Raw genomic sequence first — 22,536 nt, forward strand, 5'->3', positions numbered from 1 at the left:
CCAACTCATAGAGACTGAGGGAAATGGACACAGGAGAGATATGGCTGAGCAGAGAGAGGAATGTAAGGTGGAAGGAGACAGGAGCAGGGCAGTCTGAGGTTTAGTGGAGCCAAACGGAGTCAGAACAGGATCGACCCTTCCGTCTCAGCATTGGTAGAGGTAAAGAACTCTGGTGTCTGGCCTCTCTGTCTCTCTGATCTTCAGCATTAAGCCCTATATCTGACTCTGGGATTTTATTATTAAGACCAACTAGGGGTGGGAGGAGACTGTGAACTAGGAAGCCTATCAGTGAGGCTGATGCAGCTGCTCCTCAGCTGTTACATAGGAAAGCATATCCAAACAGAGGGAACTGTATGAGGAGCCCAAATTTTGATTTTGCATTTGACGGGAAACAATACAGCTGTAATAGCGGCAAGTGGCATTTTTAAATGATGGTGGCAAGTGGAACTCATCACTGGGGGCTAGATCGCCATTCTAGCAGACTGTGGATGCTGCTTCTTTGGAATTCTGTCTCTAGCCTCTCTCACCTCCTTATACCTGGCTCCCATCCCTGGAAATCTCCCCAGTCCCCCAAGTGGCATCTGTTTCATTGCATCTCTCCTCCCTTGCCACCACCTGTCCCAAGCTACCCATATGATGGAGTCTAGATGATTCATAGGCTGCCAGAGTTTTCACTGACTGGCCCGGTTTAATCAGTTTTCCTATCCTGTGCTTGCCTGTGGCTAACACGCGTAAGCCTCTTTGTTCTTTCTCCCCACCGGACCTGGATGCCCCTCCACACAGGTGGCCACACTATCTGTGCACAGGTGGGTTACCTGCCACTTAGGAAGTGTCTCCAAACATTTTTTCCTCTGGGGGTCTTAATGTGTAGCTTTGGCTGTCCTGGAACTCCCTATGTAGAGCTGGCTGGCCTTAAACACATAGAGCGTTGCTTCTGTTTTGCAAGTACTGGGATTCAAGGTGTGACCACCAAGCCTGGCTCTAATATTTTTAAGCAAATAAAAGATGAATAAACTTCAGTCAAGTAAAACAGAATTTTCCCCATTTATTCATTATGAAAAATTGAGCATCCCTTTGATAAAGTAAATTTTTCTTTGGCCCATTCACCCTCCTCACCCCCCAGAGTGTACATTTAAGTGCTCAGAGAGCCAGAGAGAGCTGGCCTTCATCCTTGTGGATCTTCTCATGGGTAGCTCTTGGGAGATTCTGGGCTCTCTTTAATCTGCTTTTTCTTCAGCTTTGGTTTTTGAGAAAGTCTCCTTAAAGAATCTGAAAGAACAGAAGTCATAGAGGGTTCCAATGATACAACAACTAAGAAGAAATCCCAGTAATATATGCAGAGGAGTAAAGAATCCTCACTCGGGAGGCAGAGGCAGGCAGATCTCTGTGAGTGCTGGGATTAAAGGCGTGTGCCACCACCACCACCTGGCTTTGTTTTAAATTCTTAAAATTACCTTTATTTATGGGGGGAGACGCATGGCCCAAAGTACATGTGTGTGAGGTCATAGGACGGTTTGTGGGAATCGGTTCTCCCCTTCTATTCTGTGAATCCCAGGAATAAAACTCAGTCAACCAGGCTTAGTGGCAAGTGTCTTCTCCTAAACCCATAACCCCATGTAGAGAACAAGACATTTTGGTCACCACCAAGGCCAAGCGACTGGGAAGGCCATTCCCGTGCCATCTAGTTCACTGTAGGATGAGAGCCCCCATTGTCCCTTTATTCCACGCCATCAGAGTGGGCATCCTGCCAGTGCTACCCCACACCTCCTGAGGGTCCATGCTCTCAGCACTTAGAACTGTTTCCACCCTGCTTCTAGTCAGACGAGAAAGGGCCGTTACACATGTTAACTAAAACATACAGGATTCAAAACATACATACTATGACTTCTGCAGTGGGTGTTACACAGAACACCGAAGGAACCACACTAAATGCCAAGAGTACTGGCCTCTGGGTATCGGGCAATTTTCTTTGTTTTCTATTCCCCGCATTTATCCTCATACTTTAAAGATTCTATAATGAGTGTTTCTGGGAAGGAGCTAAAAATAGAAAAGAGACCGAAGAAGGGGGAAGAAAGGACAGAAGGAAAACACAGCAGGAAGAGATGGTAGAAAGGATGGAAGAGGGCGTGTCAGGCCCAGAGCGGAGGCTCCAGCCTGTTGCTGAGAAATCCCCAAACTTCTCCCAGCCCCCCATCCAGGTACCTCCCCTGACACCTCCCCGGACACCCAGTGGGCCTCACCTCCTCTCAAGTAGTTTGAGGATCTTGGCTCCACCAGCAGGCCAGACTCTCGACCAGGGGCCTGCATCTTGGACAACCTCTCCTTCATGCCGCTGATATTTCCATGCAAGCCCCAGGCGCTGCAGAGCCTGGGAAGACTATCCTCCTGGCTGGCCAGCAAGGATCTCTTGCTCACCAGCAAGGGTGCATCCAAGGGACAGAACGCGACCTGAAATTGGGTCCATTGTTGAGGAGAGGCTGGAGAAGAGAGTGGCCTAAATTCTACAGTACCAGCTTTACCCAGCCCCTCCCCCAGCTGCTGAGAGACCATGGGATCTCACATCTGCCTAGTCAAAAGGATGAGGTGAGAGTCACAGAAAAACTGGAAACCCAGGGTTGGCTAGGCAGACAGCTGTGTCCCCTAGGTAAGTTTATCCATCCTAAGACGTCCAAGCGCAATCCTCCTGTCTCAGCTACAGAAGGCTCTGATTATGCCTGCACTATTACACCCAGGTATTTCCTTTCATTCATTTCCAGCAGTGCCGGGGATGGAAACCAGGGCCTCACGCAAGCCAAGCAAGTGTCCTGTTGCCCTCAGACCCCAGCCGGGTTACTGTTTATTTTAAAGTTAAACCTTCCAAGTTTTTGTGAGTGATGGTGTCTTGTGTGCTTGTTTGTAATGAAACAGAGGAATGCTGCTTGCTTTCTTTTCAAAATCCTAACTTTAAAATAATTTAAATTGAAAGCCTAAAGATATATTTTGTAGTTTTCCCTGCCAGTGAGATCCAGAAATCCAGGAGTCACTATAATGGCAACGTCTTCTAGTTAGAAAAGGAAGTACGAGAGTCGGACACCTCTGATAGCACCAGAGGCAGGAGGATCACTCAACCCAGAAGTCAGAGTCAATCTGGGCAATACAACAGTCCCCCTGCCTCTTCTCTTCAAGAAAAGACAAGACAGGGCTATGTAGATAAATCTGTAGTAGAAGCCTGGTGGTGTCGTGCCTTTAATCCCAACACAACACACAGGAGGCAGAGGCAGGAGGATCTCTGAGTTTGAGGCCAGCCTGGTCTACAAAGCAAATTCTAGGACAGTCAGAACTATAACACAGACAAACCCTGTCTCTAAAAAACACACAAACAGGCCTGGAGGGATGGCTCAGCCGTTAAAGGCTAGGCTCACAACCAAAAATATAAGAGTTCGGTTCCCAGCACCCACGGCTGTCCCTCCAGATAGTAAAAAGAAAACAAGCAAACAAATCTGCAATAGAGCATTTACCTATTTGTGTGAGGCCCTGAATTCAACCCCAGCGTTGCAAAACCAAAATAAATAGAAGGAAAAGAAAAAGAATTAACAAAATGGTTCAAGCATTTGTGTTGGAGGGCAGCCGCTGAGATGCGGAGAAGCGAGGGACCGGCAGAGCAGGTTAAGTCAGGCATTCGTAAAGGCAGAGGGAGACAGCATTCTGGCGGTCTTCGCCCTTGTGCGTCCTGGCGCAGTTATCTCAACCCTGCGTTTGGATGCCTCATTTACAAATCGTGGGTAATCGTTCTAATTGCTACTCAGAGTTACTTGTGAAGATCACAGGAAGGAACAGAAAGTGCTTGGCACAAAGGCGACGTTCACTGCTGTTCTTGGGACTGTTCTTTTGAACCAGAGGCTCTCAAGTGTGTTTAGAAGCCTTGAGAGAATCCTCAGAAGGTGAGATCTGTTTAACACGTGCAAGACAGACCAATGGCTTCGAATGGAAAATAGTGAGGAGAGTCCACTGAGCGATTCCTGAGAAGGCGTGCCCTACATGGCTGCAGCCAGCAGTTCTGGGATAGTGAAGCTCTGAGTGCAGCCGGGCGGCGGCGGTGCACGCCGTTAATCCCAGCACTCCAGAGGCAGAGGCAGGTGGATCTCTGGGTTTAAGGTCAGCCTGGTTCCAGGACAGTCAGAGCTACACAGAGAGACACTGTCTCAGACATACAAAACAAAGCTGTCAGTGCAGTGAGAAGAGCAGTGTGCCATGCACTCTCAGGAAGGAGGGAGAGGATGGGTAGTGGATCACTGAAGACAGGGGGAGTGACCTATCCTGAGAGACAGTGTAAGGCTAGGGACGTTCACCATACACTTACCAAAACCTCTAGTGGATGTAGTGGTGCATGCCTGTAATCCCACCACTTGGGCTGAGGCAAGGGGATTGGAAATTTGAGGCCAACCAAGACTCAACAGCAAGACCCAGTCTAAAAGAAAAATCAGACCCCTGGCAATGGGCAAAGAGACACCGTGGTGGTGGGGGTGTTCTTATGTCAGCCAGGGGCAGAGCAGGTGGCAGTCCTTTGTTCATCCTAGCTTGAGGCCTGGCTTGGTGGCCAAAGCTGTTTCATGCCTGGGGCACAAAATCCCGATGCTACTGTTAACTAATATTTAAAGCTAGTGATTATTTGGAAGCATCTGGGTGTTGATAGAAGCAAGAAATTAGAATTAACAGTGAGGGCCCTGTATATCCAGATCATTGTTTGTGTGTTCTGTTTGCATACGGACTGAGGGTGTAACTCACTAGTGGAACGTGTGCCCAGCAGGAGTGAAGTCTTGAGTTTCATGGCAGGGATGTAATAAACATGTTGGGTATGTCATTGCATTCAGAATCCAGCCTTTGGGATGTGATGGGAGGGTGGAGGCTGTGAGTGCCACGCCATAAGGGCTGGCCTGGGTTTTAGAGTTGCATGTAGAATGGAAAACTTACTGTGAGCCTATGTGTTCAGAAATCAGGACTGCCGTCTGTGATGCCGGTGTGAGTGGGTGGGGGATGTCTTAAGAAGATTAAATTGACAGCTGTTTTTCAGTAGGTAGAGGGTAGGATAATTCCAGTAAACGGCCTGTCATAGCCCAAGCTAATGTAGATGTCTCGTTTGTACTCAGAAAAAGAAGAAAATGGGGCTGAGAGATGGCTTAGAGGTTAAGAGCACTGACTGTTCTTCCAGAGGTCCTGAGTTCAATTCCCAGCAACTACATGGTGGCTCACAACCATCTATAATGAGATCTGGTGTCCTCTTCTGGCCTGCAGGGATACATGCAGGCAGATGCTGTATACATAATTAATAAATTTAAAAAAAAGAAAAAGAAAAATAATAAAAGAAAAAAAGAAAAGACAATCAGGGGGAGGAGTTCACAAGGCTCCAGATCTATAGACTGCCAATGGGTGCCCAGAGAAGGAGGGACACTCTTTTCCACCTGTGTGTCACAGTTAAGTTGCCCATACTTTGCAAACAATCTATCTTTTTTTCCGTGTTGTTATAAGCAACTCTAATTAAATTTATTGGGTCATACACACACAAAAAAAGATGAAAGCAGAAGGAAGTTAGCAAAAGATCAGTAAGTGTGTGAGGGGGTAAGAGAAGTGTATGGAAAATGAATATGATTAAAACACATTTTATACATGTATGAAAATCTAAAAACTCATTTGTATATTAATATGTTAATTTTAAAAGTTTTAAAAATAAAATAGAAACAATAGAATATATGCAAACACAAACTTAACTTCTGATGTGACCCACGGGTCTTCTCTAGTAAGGGCTCACTGATGCTGTCTTACTAGTCTTGACAAATGCACCTAAAGGCGCTTTCTATGGCTGTGGAAGCATGGAAGTGTGGGTGGCAGCAGCTAGACCCACTGATTTTTCCACTGATAGTCCTTTAAAGTGGTTTTATTATTACTTTTTAAGACAAGGTCTATGTAGTCTTGGCTAGCCTGGACCGCACTGTGTAGACCAGGGTGTCTTTGAACTCACAGATCGATCACAGAGACCTGCCAGCTTCTGCTTCCCAGCGCTAAAACTAAAGGCATGGACCACTGGCTAAAAGTCTTTTTTTCATTTTGCAGCTGATCACAGTGGCACGGTCTCTGAATTCCAGCACCTAGGAGGCTAAGGCAGGCAGACTGTAATCTGGGAGCACCCGAGGCTTCATAGTGAGCTCAAGTGAGAACTTGTTTCAAAACAAACAAAGTCTGTGGATTTTTGCTTTGTTTTTTGTTTTTCAAGACAAAGGTTTCTCTGTGTAGCCCTGGCTGCTCTGGAACTTGCTCTGTAGACCAGGCTGGCCTCAAACTCACAGAGATCCGCCTGCCTCTGCCTCCAGAGTGCTGGGACTAAAGGTGTGCGCCACCACCGCCCCATGACTGCCTATTAAACTTTTAAAAGTTTCCCGATATGTTCAGACTCCACACAACTGAGAAACTACTACTTGTTTCATTTTTTGTTTGACAACAAGAAAAATATCTGCTCTTTCCTAAATCTCTATTTGTGTGAGGCCGCACTTCCATGCGCTCAGCCGACAGTGTATCATGAGACCACTGAATGAGACCTGATCTGCAGCTGCTTCCCTTGAGCCAGACGCTAAAGACAGCTGGAAAGATCAAACCCCACCGCTCTTCTGAATTGCTTTGAAAGCAAAGTTACTTTCTCATAAGTATTTTCATAGAATATTTACACATATCTCCTGTTTTAATTTTCAAATAGTAACTATACACTTAAAATTTTCTTATCTGTGAGCTTTAATAGGGTAAGTATGAACAGCTATAGTCACATAAGCACATCTTTGGAGCGATCACTGATCTCAAGAAATAAATGTCCTGAGATCAGGGCAGCTGAGAGTCACTGTGTGTGGATAGAGCTAAGCCAAGTTCTGTTTTCAGGCCCTGGAGATGTCCCCAGGCTGGCCTCAACTGTTCTCTAAAGTCCGAGTATGGAGGAGGAATAAATGTCTTGACTTGGTGGCCCTGGTCAGCTCCCCCAGGGCCCAGTGTAGAGGAAGGTATGCCTGGTGGTGCTTCCTCAGCAGTGAGCGCTGGGAGGGACAAGAAGGGACAGGTATCAATGGGCCACTCAGTCCGATCTAAGAACACATCGACCAATCTCCCGCTGGACCTTAAAGGAGCTATTTGGAAAGCCTCACCAGGAACTTGGCTGTTTGGTTGGTTTTGGTATACTTATAAAGCCGGCGAAGCTGCTTGGATTCCAGTTCTGAGAAGAGAGAGACAAACCGCCAGAGCATCCTGCAGAGAGAAACCAGGCTGAGGGCGGCTGCTGGAGCCCACTCTCCCTATGTGTGCACTGAGGGCGCCTGCCGGAGCCCAGTCTCCCTCGCACTGAGAGCGGCTGCCGGAGCCCACTCTCCCTCGCAGTATCCTGTGACCAGGAGAACCCAGGAGAAATGGGCTGCAAGTTGCTTCCTGTTCAGGTTAGGGGATGGAGGTGGAGACCAGGACAGAAATGCCACCGGCTGGTAACAAGCACCAGCACATAGCAGCTCAAGGATTCTTCTCAGGAGAGGCTTTAAAACGTGTGTGTGTGTGTGTGTGTGTGTGTGTGTGTGTGTGTGTGTGTGTGTGCACGCGTGTGTGCATGCGTGTGTGTGTGTGTGCGCGCATGTGTGTGCACGCGTGTGTGCGTGCGTGTGTGTGTGTGTGTGTTTGCTATAGTGCATGTGTGGAGGTCTGGGGACTAGCAATAGGATGGATCTCTCCTTCCACCTCACGGGTCTGAGGGATGGAACGCAGGTCATCGGGCTTAGAAACAAATGCCTTACTGAGTATCTGGAGGCTCTTGGCCAAGGCTTGTGCCTACCATGTGCACAGCCAAGGAACAGTCAGTGCTGCCCTGAAGGCTAGAGGGACCTGTTCTTTATAACATCACTGTCCCCCGGGATCTTAACCCTCTCCTTGCCTGGAGGATCTTGACCATAGCGTCATGGTGACTGGAAGTGGGATAAGGCAAGGAGGCTGCCTACTTTTTCCAGTGCTTGGTCTCCCAGGCTCGGCAGTAATGCTGCAGGAAGGTGTTGATGTGGTCCCCGAGGGCCTCAAGGCTCTGCTTCGTGTATTTTATCCGCTTCTTCTGGGGAAGGTCCTTGGGCAGGTTCAACTTTCGCAGGAACTTCTTCAGCGGTCTCAGGTATTCTTTACACTGAGGAGGTCACAGGTAAGGGGGGGGGGGTTGAGAGGTGGGGAGAAAGGTCTGGCAGATGGGCCGGACTGCAGTCTGTCGTGGCTCTGGGTGGTGGCAAGGCCCCATGGACTCTCCCACCCCAGCTCCATCCTGAGTGTGACAGGTCAGGTGATGGACTCGGAACAGAAGCCTCCTGATTCCTCCCAGGCTAGTGGGGACAGGGTTCCAGGATAGCCCCTTACAATTTTGAAGGTATCCTGTTTCAGGCCCTTGGCATGACGGACCAGAGCATCTCTGGCAGGGACGGTGCTGGATCTCCTCTCTACGCAGGAAACGCTCCCCACCTGGAAAAAGGTGGCACAGTCAGTGAGCGGCTTGGGCCTCTGCAGTGCCGAGCAGATATTGGCAAATATCTTTGACAGCCAAACCCTTCTCCATTCTCCTTATGATCTCTTTCTTAAAGCATCTTTAGATTAGTGAGCCTGGGAAAAAAAACCCATCTCTGAAAACCTCTGCTTAGAAACCTATAATATTTCACCTATTTCTTTTCCAATAGGTCTTTCTTGGCTATCCTAAGAAACTTTACAAACTCCTAATAAACATGAACCCATTTTCTTTTTCTTTTTTTTTAAAAAATATTTATTTATTTATTATGTATACAATATTCTGTCTGTGTGTATGCCTGCAGGCCAGAAGAAGGCACCAGACCTCATTACAGATGGTTGTGAGCCACCATGTGGTTGCTGGGAATTGAACTCAAGACCTTTGGAAGAACAGGCAATGCTCTTAACCACTGAGCCATCTCTCCAGCCCTGAACCCATTTTCTTTTCCACAAATTCTTTGAGGTTAGCTCTCATCTATCTGCTTGTAACTGAGAAGGGGGGGCATTTAAAGAATTCTGGGGCTCCTGAAGGGGACAGGCAGCAATCGCTCTTCATTTTATTTGGCACTTTATTGAGGTCCAGGCCCATATCTGTTAATCTCTGAATTTTACCATTATGGCGTGCATCTGAAGGGCACCCCATAGATAAGGTGGTGATAACAGGGATCTTGTGACCCAAGTGGAGCAAAGGGAACAAAATATAAAATTAGTGGTGACAAAGTGGCTGTGAATTAGTGCCAGAACTTTGCCAGAATTAGGCTGGGGCCAATGGGGCCACACCACACATTTCCTTCCTTCCTTCCTTCCTCCCTTCCTTCCTTCCTTCCTTCCTCTCTCTCTTTCTTTCTTTCTTTCTTTCTTGTTTGTTTATTTGAGACAGGGTTTCTCTGTGTAGCCCTGGCTGTCCTGGAACTTGCTTTGCAGACCCAGGCTGGCCTCGAACTCACAGAGATCCGCCTGCCTCTGCCTCCTGAGTGCTGGGATTAAAGGCGTGCGCCACCCGTGTCAGTTTGCACTTCACATTTCCACAACCTCTCAGGACAGTCAGGTCACCTGCTGTCTGTGGGAAGAGCCACACTCAGAGCACTTTGAAGGGAAGCCAGGGGGAAGATAAAGAAGGGACAGGACAGGTTCCTCCCAACTGTAGAGTGGGATCTTGGCCACCTCATAAACACAGCCACATAACTGTACACAGACCATCCCACATATGTGTGCTCACATAGGCATGGGGGAGCCTTTCTAAGGAACAGTAAAAAGGCATATCCCATCATCTTGCCAGAAAACACCTCTTTGATAAACGTGTTTACCGCTTATCCCTAACTCCGTGGTTCTGGGAAATCTAAGCCAGGACTAGGGCAAGCTACTGAGCTATGCTCTAGCCCAACTGTTTGGAGGAATTAGGTTCTCTTGTTTTTGGGGGCTCTTGCTAACTCACATAAAGCACCATTTTTTTTCTTCATCTTGTCTTCTTTGAATTTTATGTTCATGGTTCCTAAAACCAACCCCTTCCCTGGCTCCCTCGCACCAGAGTCTCGCTTCACCTCCTCTTGTGGCTTATCTCCGTCACTCGCTTGCCCACTTGCGGCTTCCATCTCAACAGCTGGGCTGGCAGGCTCCAGGACCTCACTCCTAGGTCTCCCACAGGCTTCTAACTTACTGCTGCTGGGACCTGACTGCCCAGGTAGCGGGCAGGTTGGCTCCAGAACTCGGAGCAAAACCATGGCAACTGCCAACACAGAGCTCAGGCCTCTCTCTATCTTGTCCACTCATGCCTCGGAGTGGCCACCAACCATCTCCTCCAACTGGGAACTGAACTCAGTAAGCGAGTAAGCAAGCTGGGTGTGCTGGGTACCCAGCCCCGCTCCACATCCAACACTTTGTTTTCGTCAGTGCTCACAGCTGACCGGGACCGGATGGCACAGCTCCAGTCAGACACTACTTATTGATTTTAAACCCTGGTAAGGTTTTTGAAGTAATTTTCCTGGATGGAAACCACTCTTGCCTCCGTAGTTACACGGGGAGCTTCTTGAGAGAGTGTGTGTGTTGGCCGAGGTAGGGTGGGGTGGGGGTTGTAACAGTCTTTTTCAGAACAAAGAGAGGCCGGAATAGAATAAATCTCTACTGAAATACACTGCTAGCCCCTGTAGCCACCAAGTTAATAAACTGGTGGTGCCGAGGGATGATTGGATTGCTTTAAGGGTGTTTACAAAATTACAGCCGGCGTGTATTCATTAATCCTCACCAAAACCTTCCTGGGGCGAGGGGCAGTACCAACCGTGTTTCCTAACGAGCCTGGGTAGCCGAGGTCCTATCATTTGCCTTAAGACAGTGGCCACTAAAAAAGGTGCAAGGCTTTTGAACGGATTCCCGAGCGCCCTGGCTTTCCCCTCCCGCACGCCCGCGGGAGTCCGGGGCCGGTCTGGAGCTGCGGGGATGGGCCTGGTGGGTAGGCGCTCATTCGCTCCAGGCTCCGCCGGGACCGCCTCGTCCCTTCCAGGGCACCAGCGCCCCCTCGCGTCCTCCGGCAGCTAGTGTAGCTTGCTGCCTGGTGCAAAGACCGTTGCTGGTGCAGTTTCCCCACTTAAGCCACATCTTCCCTGGAACGCTGGATTCATTCTATCGCCAGGACCTGTTGGGTGTGTCTTCAGCGACTGGAGAGCTCTTTCTCCCCACCCAGTCTGATCACGTTCTCCCTCTTCGTTGTTGGCCACTGGGTCAACTTGTTGGCTGCTGTCGGCCAATAGAGTCTTCCCTCGGTCCATCTAGCCTTACACGACAGGGCATAGTAGATCTTGACGGCTTCAAGCTGAAGGCTAGGAGGCCCTGAGGTTTGGGGAAGTTCCTTTTCTGTCCAGGAACCCTTAACTATTCCCCGTTACTATTCCCTGTACCATTATGTTTAGCAAAGAGGGGAGGGGACGGGGACAATCAAAGTCCCTATTTCTCTGCCTTCGCTTTGGAATTCTGTTTCCTGAGGGTTATTTTGCAGCTAAGGACAATTATGTTAGTTAGAGGAAGGCAAAAGAAGGCCTCCTAGACACTCTATAGGGAGTAGGAATTGCTAATGTGTCCGAAGACGTAAAACATGCATCATCTCTGTCCATTCTAGGGACAGTCCTAAGGAGGGATTTGACAACAGGGATCTTCTGGAAACACCATCAATAGGATAAATAAAATGTTCTGCCACACATCTGTCACACCTGTCCAAGTGTCCTTCTACACCCAGCTACACCTGCTGAGATGTGAGGTGGGAAGGGATTCAGCGTAAGAGGCACAACCCCATCTTTGGATATACGCTGAAAAGAGTGTGGAATGCATACTTCAAAATACCAAAGGGGATTTCTTCCCAGCCTGCTTAGTTTTTGTACTTGTGAGCTGGGCAGGGCAGTGACCTTGTAATTCCAGTGTCCGGGAAGACTGGAGTCACAGAACTGTTGTTAGTTCAAGGCCTACGGAAACCTGCCTCTGTAAAACCAACACACATGCATGAAAGGGATCTGAATGGGGCCACCAAAAAGAGGGGGTACAACACCCAAGCTAGACATCTTCAAAAAAAAACAAAACAAAACAGGGGGCTGGAGAGATGGCTCAGAGGTTAAGAGCATTGCCTGTTCTTCCAAAGGTCCTGAGTTCAATTCCCAGCAACCACATGGTGGCTCACAACCATCTGTAATGGGGTCTGGTGCCCTCTTCTGACCTGCAGACATACACACAGACATAATATTGTATACATAATAAATAAATAAATATTTAAAAAAAAAAACAAAACAGTGGTGGCACATGTCTTTAAGCCCCGCACTTGGGAGGCAGAGGCGGGTGAATCTCTGAGTTTGAGGATAGCCTGATCTACAGAGCAAGTTCCAGGACAGTCAAGGCTGTTACACAGAGAAATCCTGTTTTGGAAAAAAGCAAAAAAAAAAAACTAAATAGCACTAAATAGCATTATTAAAAGATTGAGCAGGAGCCAGGCAGTGGTGGCATACGCCTTTAATCCCAGCATTCGGGAAGCAGAGACAAAACAGGAGGATCTCTGTGAGTTCGGGAGGCCAGCCTGGTCTACAGAGCGAGTTCCAAGACAGGCTTCAAAGCTACATAGAGAAACCCTGTCTCGAAAAACAAACAACAACAACAAAACTAAAAAATAATGAGAGAACAGCATGTTTCTAAAACTTTTGTTTGTTTCTCTCTTTTGAAGTACAGATAGATAGATACGTGTGTTTACGTGTGCATGTGAGTAATATACACGTATATGCCTATTCAAATCTTTTTTACTGTTTTTTTGTCATATGTTGGTCATATCCATGTCACTTTTGTTTGGGGAGGTTGTTTGTTTGTTTTTTGAGACAGTGTTTCTCTGTAGCTTTGGTGCCTGTCCTGGAACTATTTCTTGTAGACCAGGCTGGCCTCGAACTCACAGAGATCCACCTGCCTCTGCCTCCCAAGTGCTAGGATTAAAGGTATGCGCCACCACTGCCTGGCTTGTCACTTTTGGATTGTAATGTACGTGCCTGTTTGTATCTGCCTCCCGAGTGCTGGGATTAAAGGCGTATGCCACCACAGCTGGGCATGCCGTTCTGTTCTCTTAAAACCTCCCTTTCGGGGGCTGGAGAGATGGCTCAGTGGTTAAGAGCACTGCCTGCTCTTCCAAAGGTCCTGAGTTCAATTCCCAGCAACCACATGGTGGCTCACAACCATCTGTAATGAGGTCTGGTGCCCTCTTCTGGCCTGCAGGCATACACACAGATAGAATACTGTATACATAATAAATAAATAAATAAATAAATATTAAAAAAAAAAACCTCCCTTTCACTCCAAAAGCTTCCAGCAAGTCCCAAACTCTGGATGGCGGTACTGTTTACATAATGGCTTTATTACCAAACATGGGGAGCAGCCTGCACCGATAACAGCCAGAGAAATGGCTCATATATAACATTAAAACCAAACACAAATCCATTGCTTTTGGGAAACATACTTCAAAATTCAACTGGTCAGCACAAAATTACTCTAGGCCAAGTCAATTCATTTAACAGTGTTATTCCTTGCAACATTTTTTTAAAAGATGTATTTGCTTATTATGTACACGGTGTTCTGCCTGTATGTGTCCCTACCAGTCACCAGACACCAGATCTCATTACAGGTGATTGTGAGCCACCACGTGGGGGCTGGGAATGGACCTCTGGAAGAGCAGCCCCTGCTCTTAGCCTCTGAGCCATCTCTCCAGGCCACATTTATTTTTAAAAACTATACACCATGGGACGGTGAGCTGACTCAGTGGATGAGGGCCTGGCCTGAAGTGTGGTAGCTTGAGTTTGATCACTAGGACCCACAAATACAAGGAGAGACTCAATCCCAAAATTGTCTTCTGGTCAGGAAGTTGTGGCGCACTCCTTTAATCCCAGCACTCGGGAGGCAGAGGCAGGCGGATCTCCGTGAGTTCAAGGCCAACCTGGTCTACAGAGCAAGTTCCAGGACAGGCTCCAAAGCTATACATAGAAAAATTCTGTCTCAAAAAAAAAAAAAAAGAGCCAGGCGATGGTGGCGCACGCCTTTAATCCCAGCACTCGGGAGGCAGAGACAGGCGGATCTCTGTGAGTTCGAGACCAGCCTGGTCTACAAGAGCTAGTTCCAGGACAGGCTCCAAAACCACAGAGAAACTCTGTCTCGAAAAACCAAAAAAAAAAAAAAAAGACAACAAAAGCCTGTCCTCTGACCTACACACACACACACACACACACTCACAAATAAATAAATAAATAAATAAATAAATAAATAAATTTTTAAGAAAGCTCCTCACCATATTTATTAGTTTTCTATGAGGGGTGTGGGAGGGAGGCCTGTTGGTTTGCCCACACTCCATTCTAGGCAGCTTGGCATTCTCTGTTACTGCACAGACTGGTCTCCTAGTGATCATGCGCGACTCCCTACTATAGGTCCACAAGACCGAGTTCCCAACTTTCTTGTTATGTACTCTGACTTAAGTAAGCGTGGAAAACAGTTCTCAGCATCTCCTTGAACTTTGCCTCACAGATCTGAAGATCTGTTTCTCTCCCCCACCCCTCTCTGAGCTGCACAGAAACTTTCTGTTCCCCACAAAGAACTCTCCTCTATCCCTTTCCTCGATGAGAAACTTAAGGGCATCCTTAGAATGGCTAAAGAAGGAGTTTTGATCTTAAGGTAAATTATCCAGTTATGCAACTAAAATTATATCAAGACCCCTAGAAAAGGAAGGACATTCAAATTCTTATCACAGCTATAATACTGTATCAGCACACAGCACCTACAGCTCCCAGGTGAGGGCCAAGGCACTCCTGCTCCAAGGTCATCAGGGTCTGAATCGAGGGAACCAACCAGGCTCTGAAGGTGCAGCAAACTGTCCATCAGAACTCATTAAAGACTTTAGGACCCAGGCTCTAGCGGGTATAATGCAGGGGTGAGCACCTCTTCAGCGGTGGTTTGGAGGATTACATAGGTCTTTACATCTAAGTCACAGAAGCTCTCAAATAGAGGCGGAGAAACGTCATAGACAGGACTGATCTTGAGAGAACAGGTACAAGAAAGGACAGAAAGATAGGCGGTCTAGCTAACCATCTTCCAAGCCCCAATCGAGCACCCGGGGATTAAAGTAAAACCAGAGTTTTCAAGATCACTCACAGTGAAGGTCAAGTGCCGCAGGCTTACCCTGAGGTGTGGATGTGGGATTAGTTCTGCCTGGGCCAATCCAAGGCATCTGGGCCTGTCAAAACAGGCTCTAAAGCTAAGTAAGTAAGACCTTACCTTCCCGGCTAACAGGATGCAGGCTGTGACTATCTCTTTATCTCCTGTTCCTCTCCAACAGCTCTCAGATAGATTTTGTAGCTACTTCCCCTACTCTTGACTGGATATTTGCTGCGAGTTTTCCAGTTAACAAAGTTTTTACTTAATCTCACTTTTCTTGTCACAATGTTTTAATTTGGGCTCCTTGCTCTAAAAATACCTTGTCAAGGTATCAAAAAAAACCCTGCAGAATGACAGCCTCAGAACCGCGGAGCACATTTCTAAACAGTCTAATAATACGCGAGTGTCTGGGATGCTGTCAAGCTGCTGGGCCCAGGGATTTCTACTCTGCCCTTGCAGAAGGTTCCTTTCTTGAGATGAGATTTGAGAGACGAGTCTGAATTAATGCAGCGAGCAAACACGTGAGCCGAGAATAACGTTAGAGGGCAAAAAAACTCATCTACAAGTTTTGTAACAGTTTCTCCCAGGAACTCACTTCTGCCTCCTCTCTTCCTGGGTACTGGATTTTGGCTACCTCCTGTCTCAAGCCCAGACTGGTGGTTCTAGGAGCAGTGCTATTATCAGTCTTCTAGACTGTAAAAAAAAAATCACCTTGCTTCAGACCTTTAGGATCAGAATCCTGCCAGGCGGTGGTGGCACACGCCCTTGGGAGGCAGAGGCAGGCGGATCTCTGAGTCTGAGGCCAGCCTCATCTACAGAGCTAGTTCCAGGACAGGCTCCAAAGCTACTGAGAAACCCTGTCTCGAAAAGCAAAACAAAACAAAACAAAAAAGTTCCAACAATATTGCTTAATCCAGCCCCCCGGCAGTGGAATAAGCAGCACAGGTTACTGTGTATAGCTTTGTTACCTGAGCATTAGGCATGGGTCCATGCGCGGCCAGCGGTTTACCACCTGCGCTACCTTCCTAACTCTTGAAGCCTCTGTGTGTATACAAAATATATGTGTGTGTTTTTATATTATATATTGAAAGACCCCCACTCACTAAGCAGCAGTAATGCCATTTTGCAAGGCTCAAACTTTGGAGCAACGCAAGTAATTAGAGCAGGGAAGTTCGACTTGAAAGCAAGGGTGGAAAAGCCAGGCGAGATATCTGCGGTCAGCCGGTCAGCCACCTGGCCCCAAGCGATAAGGAACCCGCAGCTGGCCTGCTCTAATGAGAACATCCCGTTTGCTTAGGGAAACGGGATGCCTATAGTCAGCACATGTGCCCAACTTAGAATGTCAGTAATTCACAGAAGAAGACAACTCCCCCTATGAAAGATCCCAGCTTATCTGCTGTAACGTCATTTCACAAAGCTTTTGACGAACGACTGTAAGTGCAGAGTAAGGTCAGGGTCCCTGGCTGCAAAACAGGATCTTTATATCCATAGATTAGGACAGGACATCAATTAACAGGATGTCTGTTCCCATACATCTGTGCTGGGAGAGGAAAAACCCCCTGTGCCCCTGGCCCCATTCCAACTGACCACTAACAATGCGTTTGCTTCTGTAATCTGCTTCTGCTGCCCTCTTTCCTATAAAAAGACCTTCCCCCAGTCTGCAGGCGCGCTTGTCTTCCGAAAGACTAAGTCGCCCCAGGTACCTGTGTACTTAAGTACTTAATAAAGCCTCTTGCTATTTGCATCCGAAGAGTGACTCGCTGCTCCTTGGGAGGGTCTCCTCAGCCTGAAAGACTGCCCACCACTGGGGTCTTTCATTTGGAGGTCCCACCGAGATCTGGAGACCCCTGCCCAGGGATCACCGACCCACCACCGGGAGGTAAGCTGGCCAGCGATTGTTTTCCGTGAATGTCTGTGCTTCGGTGTTTCTGTGTTTGCGCCTGCGACCGAATCTGTACTAGTTGGCCGACTAGGTCTGTATCGGGCGGACGCGGGGGGAGCCGACGGGCTCACACTCCCGACCGCAGCCCTGGGAGACGTCTCAGGGGCATCTGGGGCTGGATGTGGTGCCTGGCCCATCGGTAACTCTGTGAATCCTTACCGAATAGGATTGTTTGGGGCGCCCCCACAGTCCGAAGGGTATGTGATTCTTCTGGGAGACGAGGAATCCGGATCCTCAGAGTCTCCGTCTGAAATTTTGCTTTCGGCATTATGCCGAAACCGCGCCAGCGCATCTGTATTGTCTGTGTATTTTCGTGCTTAATATGTTCTTTGTTTTGTATATCTGTTTGTACTCGAGTCTAAATCTGGTACCATGGGGCAGTAAATAACCATCTCTTTGACCCTAACTCTAGGAAAATCCAAAAGAAATGCAGACAGTCTGCCCTTCCTTTACTTCTCTAGGCTCTGCTGCTGAACTGCCCTGCTTGCTGTCGCGAGGGGGGAGGGAACAGGACTGTGATCTCCTGAGGCACAGCCTGGAGCCAGGCCTAGGCGGGGCAACTGGCTCCAGCTCTGAGCAAACCTCTCAGCAGGACGCAGGGCGGGGCATGGCAGCAACCCTGGCCCGAGTCAGAGAAGGGGGCAGCCGTAGCCCCCCTGAAATCCCTGTGCTGAAAATGACGTCCTCCCTTGCTGACCTGAAGTCCACCAGCACCGCACGGGAGGACTGGGGGAGGAGGGCTGCCTTAGACAGTCCAAGGTGTTCCCTCCCCCTACAGCCAATGCAAAGGCCTTCCCAGCTGCTACTGGCAGTGTGAGGGCTAAGAGGAACTGAGTGGACCAATCCTGACCTCACAAGTTCCCTGGAGGGAATGCCTCCTGGGGCCTCTGGAATCCCATTCAGAGAAAAGCTGCTAGATTGCTGTGAGTATAGAGATGGGATGTGGGAAGCTTGTGCTATACAACTAGGAGCTCACTGTGGACAGAGCTGAGGCTGAAGCCAGGTCCTGGGAGGATCCCCAGTGGGGTTCCCTGTGGAGAAGGCTTGTTTTCCTTAGAAAATAAGGTGCTAGAGACTGAATGGCAGCCCCCATCTGCAAATGCCATGTAAAACCTTGTACTAAAGATCTGTGGCCCTTGCCCAGGGGAAATAGCTGGTGCTAGCGCCAGGGTCACAGAACTAAGCCTGGGAACCTGCAGTAGGCTATTTCTCTGGGGTCGGATACCCTATTAAAAAGCAAAGGTCCCCTAAAGAACCTGGACCTTTCCATTTTGGCAGTAGGGCAAGAGATTGCAAGTAAATTTCCCTGTGGCTGTTGATAAATGATAAGTGTGGATTCAGGAGTAGTAGCTAATGGAATAAGCTGACATTAAAAGGGCCTGCCAGCCCTAATAACATCTGTCTTCTGGGGATGCTCTATACCAGTCATCATGTGCTGCATCCAGGTAAAAGCCTCTGGTTTAAAAATTGGAAAAATTAAATTAAGTCACTTTAAAATAATATGCTATTTAAAAAAAAAAAAACTACTATGCAGTGTGTCTAGAAGAAAAGTAAATTCCCAGTTCTGTTTAGATGGATGCAGGACTACACTGTCTTCAAGAACTATTGCTGTAGAAGGCCTGGCACAGGGCCGGGGCCATATGAACAGCCCAGCTGAGCTTCTAAGCCAGCCCATGTTTAGATCTGAATTTAACACTTGTCTGCTCACAATGCTTGTGATAAGGTGGGGGCCCTGAGTTGCCCCACAAGACAAAGATCTGCTAAAGCCTCTCACCCCACTACAATGGCAAAGGGGGTGTTACTAAATGATGAGGTTGAGTTAAAATGGTCCTTTTGACTCTTTATAATGTTTATGGCTATTAAAAAAAAAAAACATGGCGAAGATTCTCATTTATTATTAATATAAAAAAGGTGCATTTTGAGTTGTTTTCAGATTCTGTCAATGATAATATAAAGGATGTCGCTGAGTTTTTAAGGTAATATGTTATCTAATTTTGAAAGTCCACCATGCTAATGTTCAAAGTAGCTGTAAGCATAAATTGTCAAATGATATTTTTAATCTTGGTCAGTTTTACAAGAATAAGATAAAATCTCAAAATTCTTTAATTTGCATTTCCCTGATGATTAAGGATGTTATATTTAAACAAATTTTAAATATCTTTCAGTCACTTCAAGTTCATTTGTTGAGAAATTACAGTTTTGGTCTGTGACGTAATTGTACTAATGAGGATTAAGTTCCTAAGTTCCTTATATGTCTCATGATACCTCCCCATTCTACAGGTTGATATTACGTTCTGTTGATTATATCCTTTGCTAAAATAAATTTTAAACTTTTTTCCTTCTATAAAAGGTTCAATATTGTTGGTTTTATGTTAAGGTCTTTAATTTGTTTGGATTTCAGTTTTGTGCATAGAGAAAAATATGGATCTATCTTCATTCTTCTAAAGGGAGAAACTGACAGTCAAAATGCTGGGCTCATGGCAAATCTCAGGCGGGGGCTGCAAGGCACCCCACTAATTCGGCCGAGATAAGAGAGGTTCTCCAGGGGCCAGTTAAAATCTGTGTTCCTTAAATGATTAATGAAAGTTTACAGGCATTTTACCCAACCTCTGAAGGTCAGCAGACAGCAGTAGCCACAAAAGAGAGAGAGAGAGAAAGAGAGAGAGAAAGAGAGAGAGAGAGAGAGAGAGGCAGGAAGCAAAAGAAAGATAGGACTCAGACAGATTAGGAGCCTGGGCAACAGAAGATCAAAGACAGATAAAGAGGGACACTGGAACTGAGTAAAGAATACAAACTGGACACCTTACGAACTATAAATTTGGGAAAAAGACAAATAAATGACTCGTTCCTCCCTGGTCACTTCTGAATGTATGACCAAAGCCTTTTGTTGACCAAACGAGGGACTTTTGCTTTCGCTGCTGTTTTCAGTTCTGCAGGAGACACAGGCTGCTTGTCTGCCTCTGCCTCTACCACGCCCTCCTCACCAGGATGACCACCTCTCCCTGCCTTCACCGCTGAAGAAATCCTCACCTCCTAGCAACTGCCTTGGTGCTGTGCTTGCTCTAAAGCCTGCATGAGCCCTGACTGCTCACTCTACAGTCTTGCTCCCCTCACCCATGTCAGACTGCGATACAGCAGTCACCATGCTACCACAGGTGCCCTCCTGTGCCAGACTACTGCTCCTGTGCTGGGCTGACGTCGATGGACTATGGATCCTACCAGCATCTGCCTAAAGGACAGGCGAATGGCAAAATGGCAGGCTAAGCTGTGCCAGGCAGAGCCGAAAATGAGGGTGAAGCTTGCCAGGGGCACAAGGCTGGCGGTCCGAGCTAAGCAGGTACAGAAGACCGAAGGTAAGCGGAAGGCGGGGGCAACATTGGTGGACAGGAAGCAAATGATCTGGGCCAGTAGCCTCCCTTCAGGGATGGTGGCCCGACCAGAACGCTGAACTTGTGGCTTTGATACAAGCTCTACAGAAGGCAGAGGGAACGTCTATACTAACAGCAGGTATGCTTTTGCCCTCACCTATATATACATATATAAAGCAATATACAGACAAAAAGGACTGTTGACATCTGCGGAAATTTTGAGCCTCCAGGAGGCCACGCATTTGCCAAAGAAGATAGCCATCATACATTGACCAAGATTGAGACACCCAATGTAATGGCTAAGAAGATCAGAAAAAAAAAAAAAAAAAAAAAATCATCCTAAGGTTTGGGATGGCCAAGATAATCATGTCCCATAATAGGCCTGCCTTTGTTGCCCAGGCAAGTTAGGGTGTGGCCAAGACATTGGGGATCAATTGGAACTTAAGCTTACCAACCCCAAAGCTCAGGTCAGATAGATAGGATAAGTAAGATTCTAAAAAACAAATTGATATAATTGGCCCTGGAGACCAGCAAAAATGACTGGACAGATCTCCCTCCCTCCTGTCCTGTTCTGGGTTCAAAACACCCCGGCATCGTTGCCACTAGCTCTGTTGCCTGGCTAGTTAGCTGCTGCTCATGTATCTGCTGACAATGGTTGACCTTGATGATGGAATCCTGAGCTCAAGGCTTGCACAGGGCAGGCACATCTGCTGTAAGATGGGCTTACATCACCTTTAAGGCTCTTCTTTCCTAAAGTCAGAAACCCACAGGGCTCTGCTCATTTTTAATGTCTTTTGAAGCATAATATCAGACAGCAGAAGCAAAAGACAATTCTGTTCTGTTCCTCCTTTGTGTGTCTGGGACCTATTGACAGGAATTATTTAGTACAGTTTGAGACTTTTCCAGATCAGACCGTTTTGTGCGGATAACTGCAGAGAGAAGCAAACACACCTAAAGCCTCCTTACCTCTTGACAGGTTTTGTTTTTCTACAGGAAAATCTTGTTTTAATCTATGGGGTTATAAAATGATATGACTTTCAAAAGGTAAACAGATGTAATTTAATATATAATAAAATAAATATCAATGGGATGTTAAAACTTTTTGATGCTGTACTTACAAATGTGAAGCCTGGGTAAGGTCAGTCTCAAAAAGATATTCATGTCCTCATTGGCTGTCCTCTGGCTTTAGGGCTTTCTGTTTTGTTTTAAACATTTGTCATCCTGTATTGCATTTTCTCTCATTGTTTGTTAAAGTTCTCACAATGGACACAACCCTGTACATTTGGATAAAGCTGATGCTACGGGATGCAATGGAAACTCGTAAATGCCATGTGGTGCCAGCTGGACCGAAACTGACTTCTCCGGCACATTCTCTGGAGCTGAGGAACAACACTCCCGGTGTCTACAGCAAAAGAGATTTGTCTTCATAATACTAAACTTGCCTCTTAGGAGAAGGCATCCATGTGTTTCTTAGGGCTGAGTTAAGCTCTTTGTAGTCAATAGACTATTATTGCCACAATGTTGGGTGCTATTCTCGGGTCTACAGTGGTTCACAATGTCTACCATGTAGTTACTTTCAAGCCTCATTCAGATAGTTTTGCTAAGAGCTATTCTGCAAACCCTAGAGATGTTCTACTATCTTCTCAACAAGGATATTTTAAAGGATGGTTTAATAAATCACCATGGTTAAAAGCCTTAATTTCCATTATAGCTGGGCCCCTACTTATTTTACTTCTTATCTTTACAATCGGCCCTTACATTTTAAATCGCCTGGTGCAATTTATAAAAGACAGACTTTCAGTTATCCAAACCATGGTACTCTCCCAGCAATATCAGATATTAAAGCAGAATGACGTAGAGGTCTTTAAACACATGAATTTATGATTAAATCCATGATAAAAAAAAAGGGGGGGAATGAAAGACCCCCACTCACTAAGCAGCAGTAATGCCATTTTGCAAGGCTCAAACTTTGGAGCAACGCAAGTAATTAGAGCAGGGAAGTTCGACTTGAAAGCAAGGGTGGAAAAGCCAGGCGAG

The 22,536-nt window shown here is 47.0% G+C and overlaps 1 protein-coding gene and 1 non-coding gene across 2 annotated transcripts; one reads left to right on the forward strand and one right to left on the reverse strand.

Annotated features, from left to right (window-relative positions):
• Nucleotides 1–1,183: 1,183 nt before the first annotated feature.
• CUNH17orf64 (chromosome unknown C17orf64 homolog) lies at nt 1,184–10,127 on the reverse strand. Its single transcript, XM_041664017.1, has 6 exons — nt 10,077–10,127; nt 8,395–8,496; nt 7,995–8,170; nt 7,161–7,260; nt 2,241–2,448; nt 1,184–1,269 (listed from the first exon to the last, which is right to left on the reverse strand). The coding sequence occupies exons 1-6, from the start codon at nt 10,125–10,127 to the stop codon at nt 1,184–1,186; spliced, it is 723 nt and encodes a 240-aa protein (XP_041519951.1).
• LOC121457208 lies at nt 4,463–4,606 on the forward strand. The gene has a single exon (XR_005975707.1). It is a non-coding gene; the product is annotated as a small nucleolar RNA SNORA48 (small nucleolar RNA).
• Nucleotides 10,128–22,536: the final 12,409 nt, after the last annotated feature.

The sequence above is a fragment of the Microtus oregoni genome, unplaced genomic scaffold, assembly GCF_018167655.1.
Source record: "Microtus oregoni isolate MIOR12 unplaced genomic scaffold, Mior012 000015F_ref0000493, whole genome shotgun sequence".
NCBI lineage: Eukaryota > Metazoa > Chordata > Mammalia > Rodentia > Cricetidae > Microtus > Microtus oregoni.

Coding starts and splice junctions, on each gene's coding strand:
- CUNH17orf64 (XM_041664017.1), bottom strand. CDS start 10,127: ATGGAAGCCGCAAGTGGGCAAGCGAGTGACGGAGATAAGCCACAAGAG. Junction 7,261..7,994: donor GAGACCAAGCACTGGAAAAA/GTAGGCAGCCTC, acceptor TTCTCTCTGCAG/GATGCTCTGGCGGTTTGTCT. Junction 1,270..2,240: donor CTCAAACTACTTGAGAGGAG/GTGAGGCCCACT, acceptor CTGTTCTTTCAG/ATTCTTTAAGGAGACTTTCT.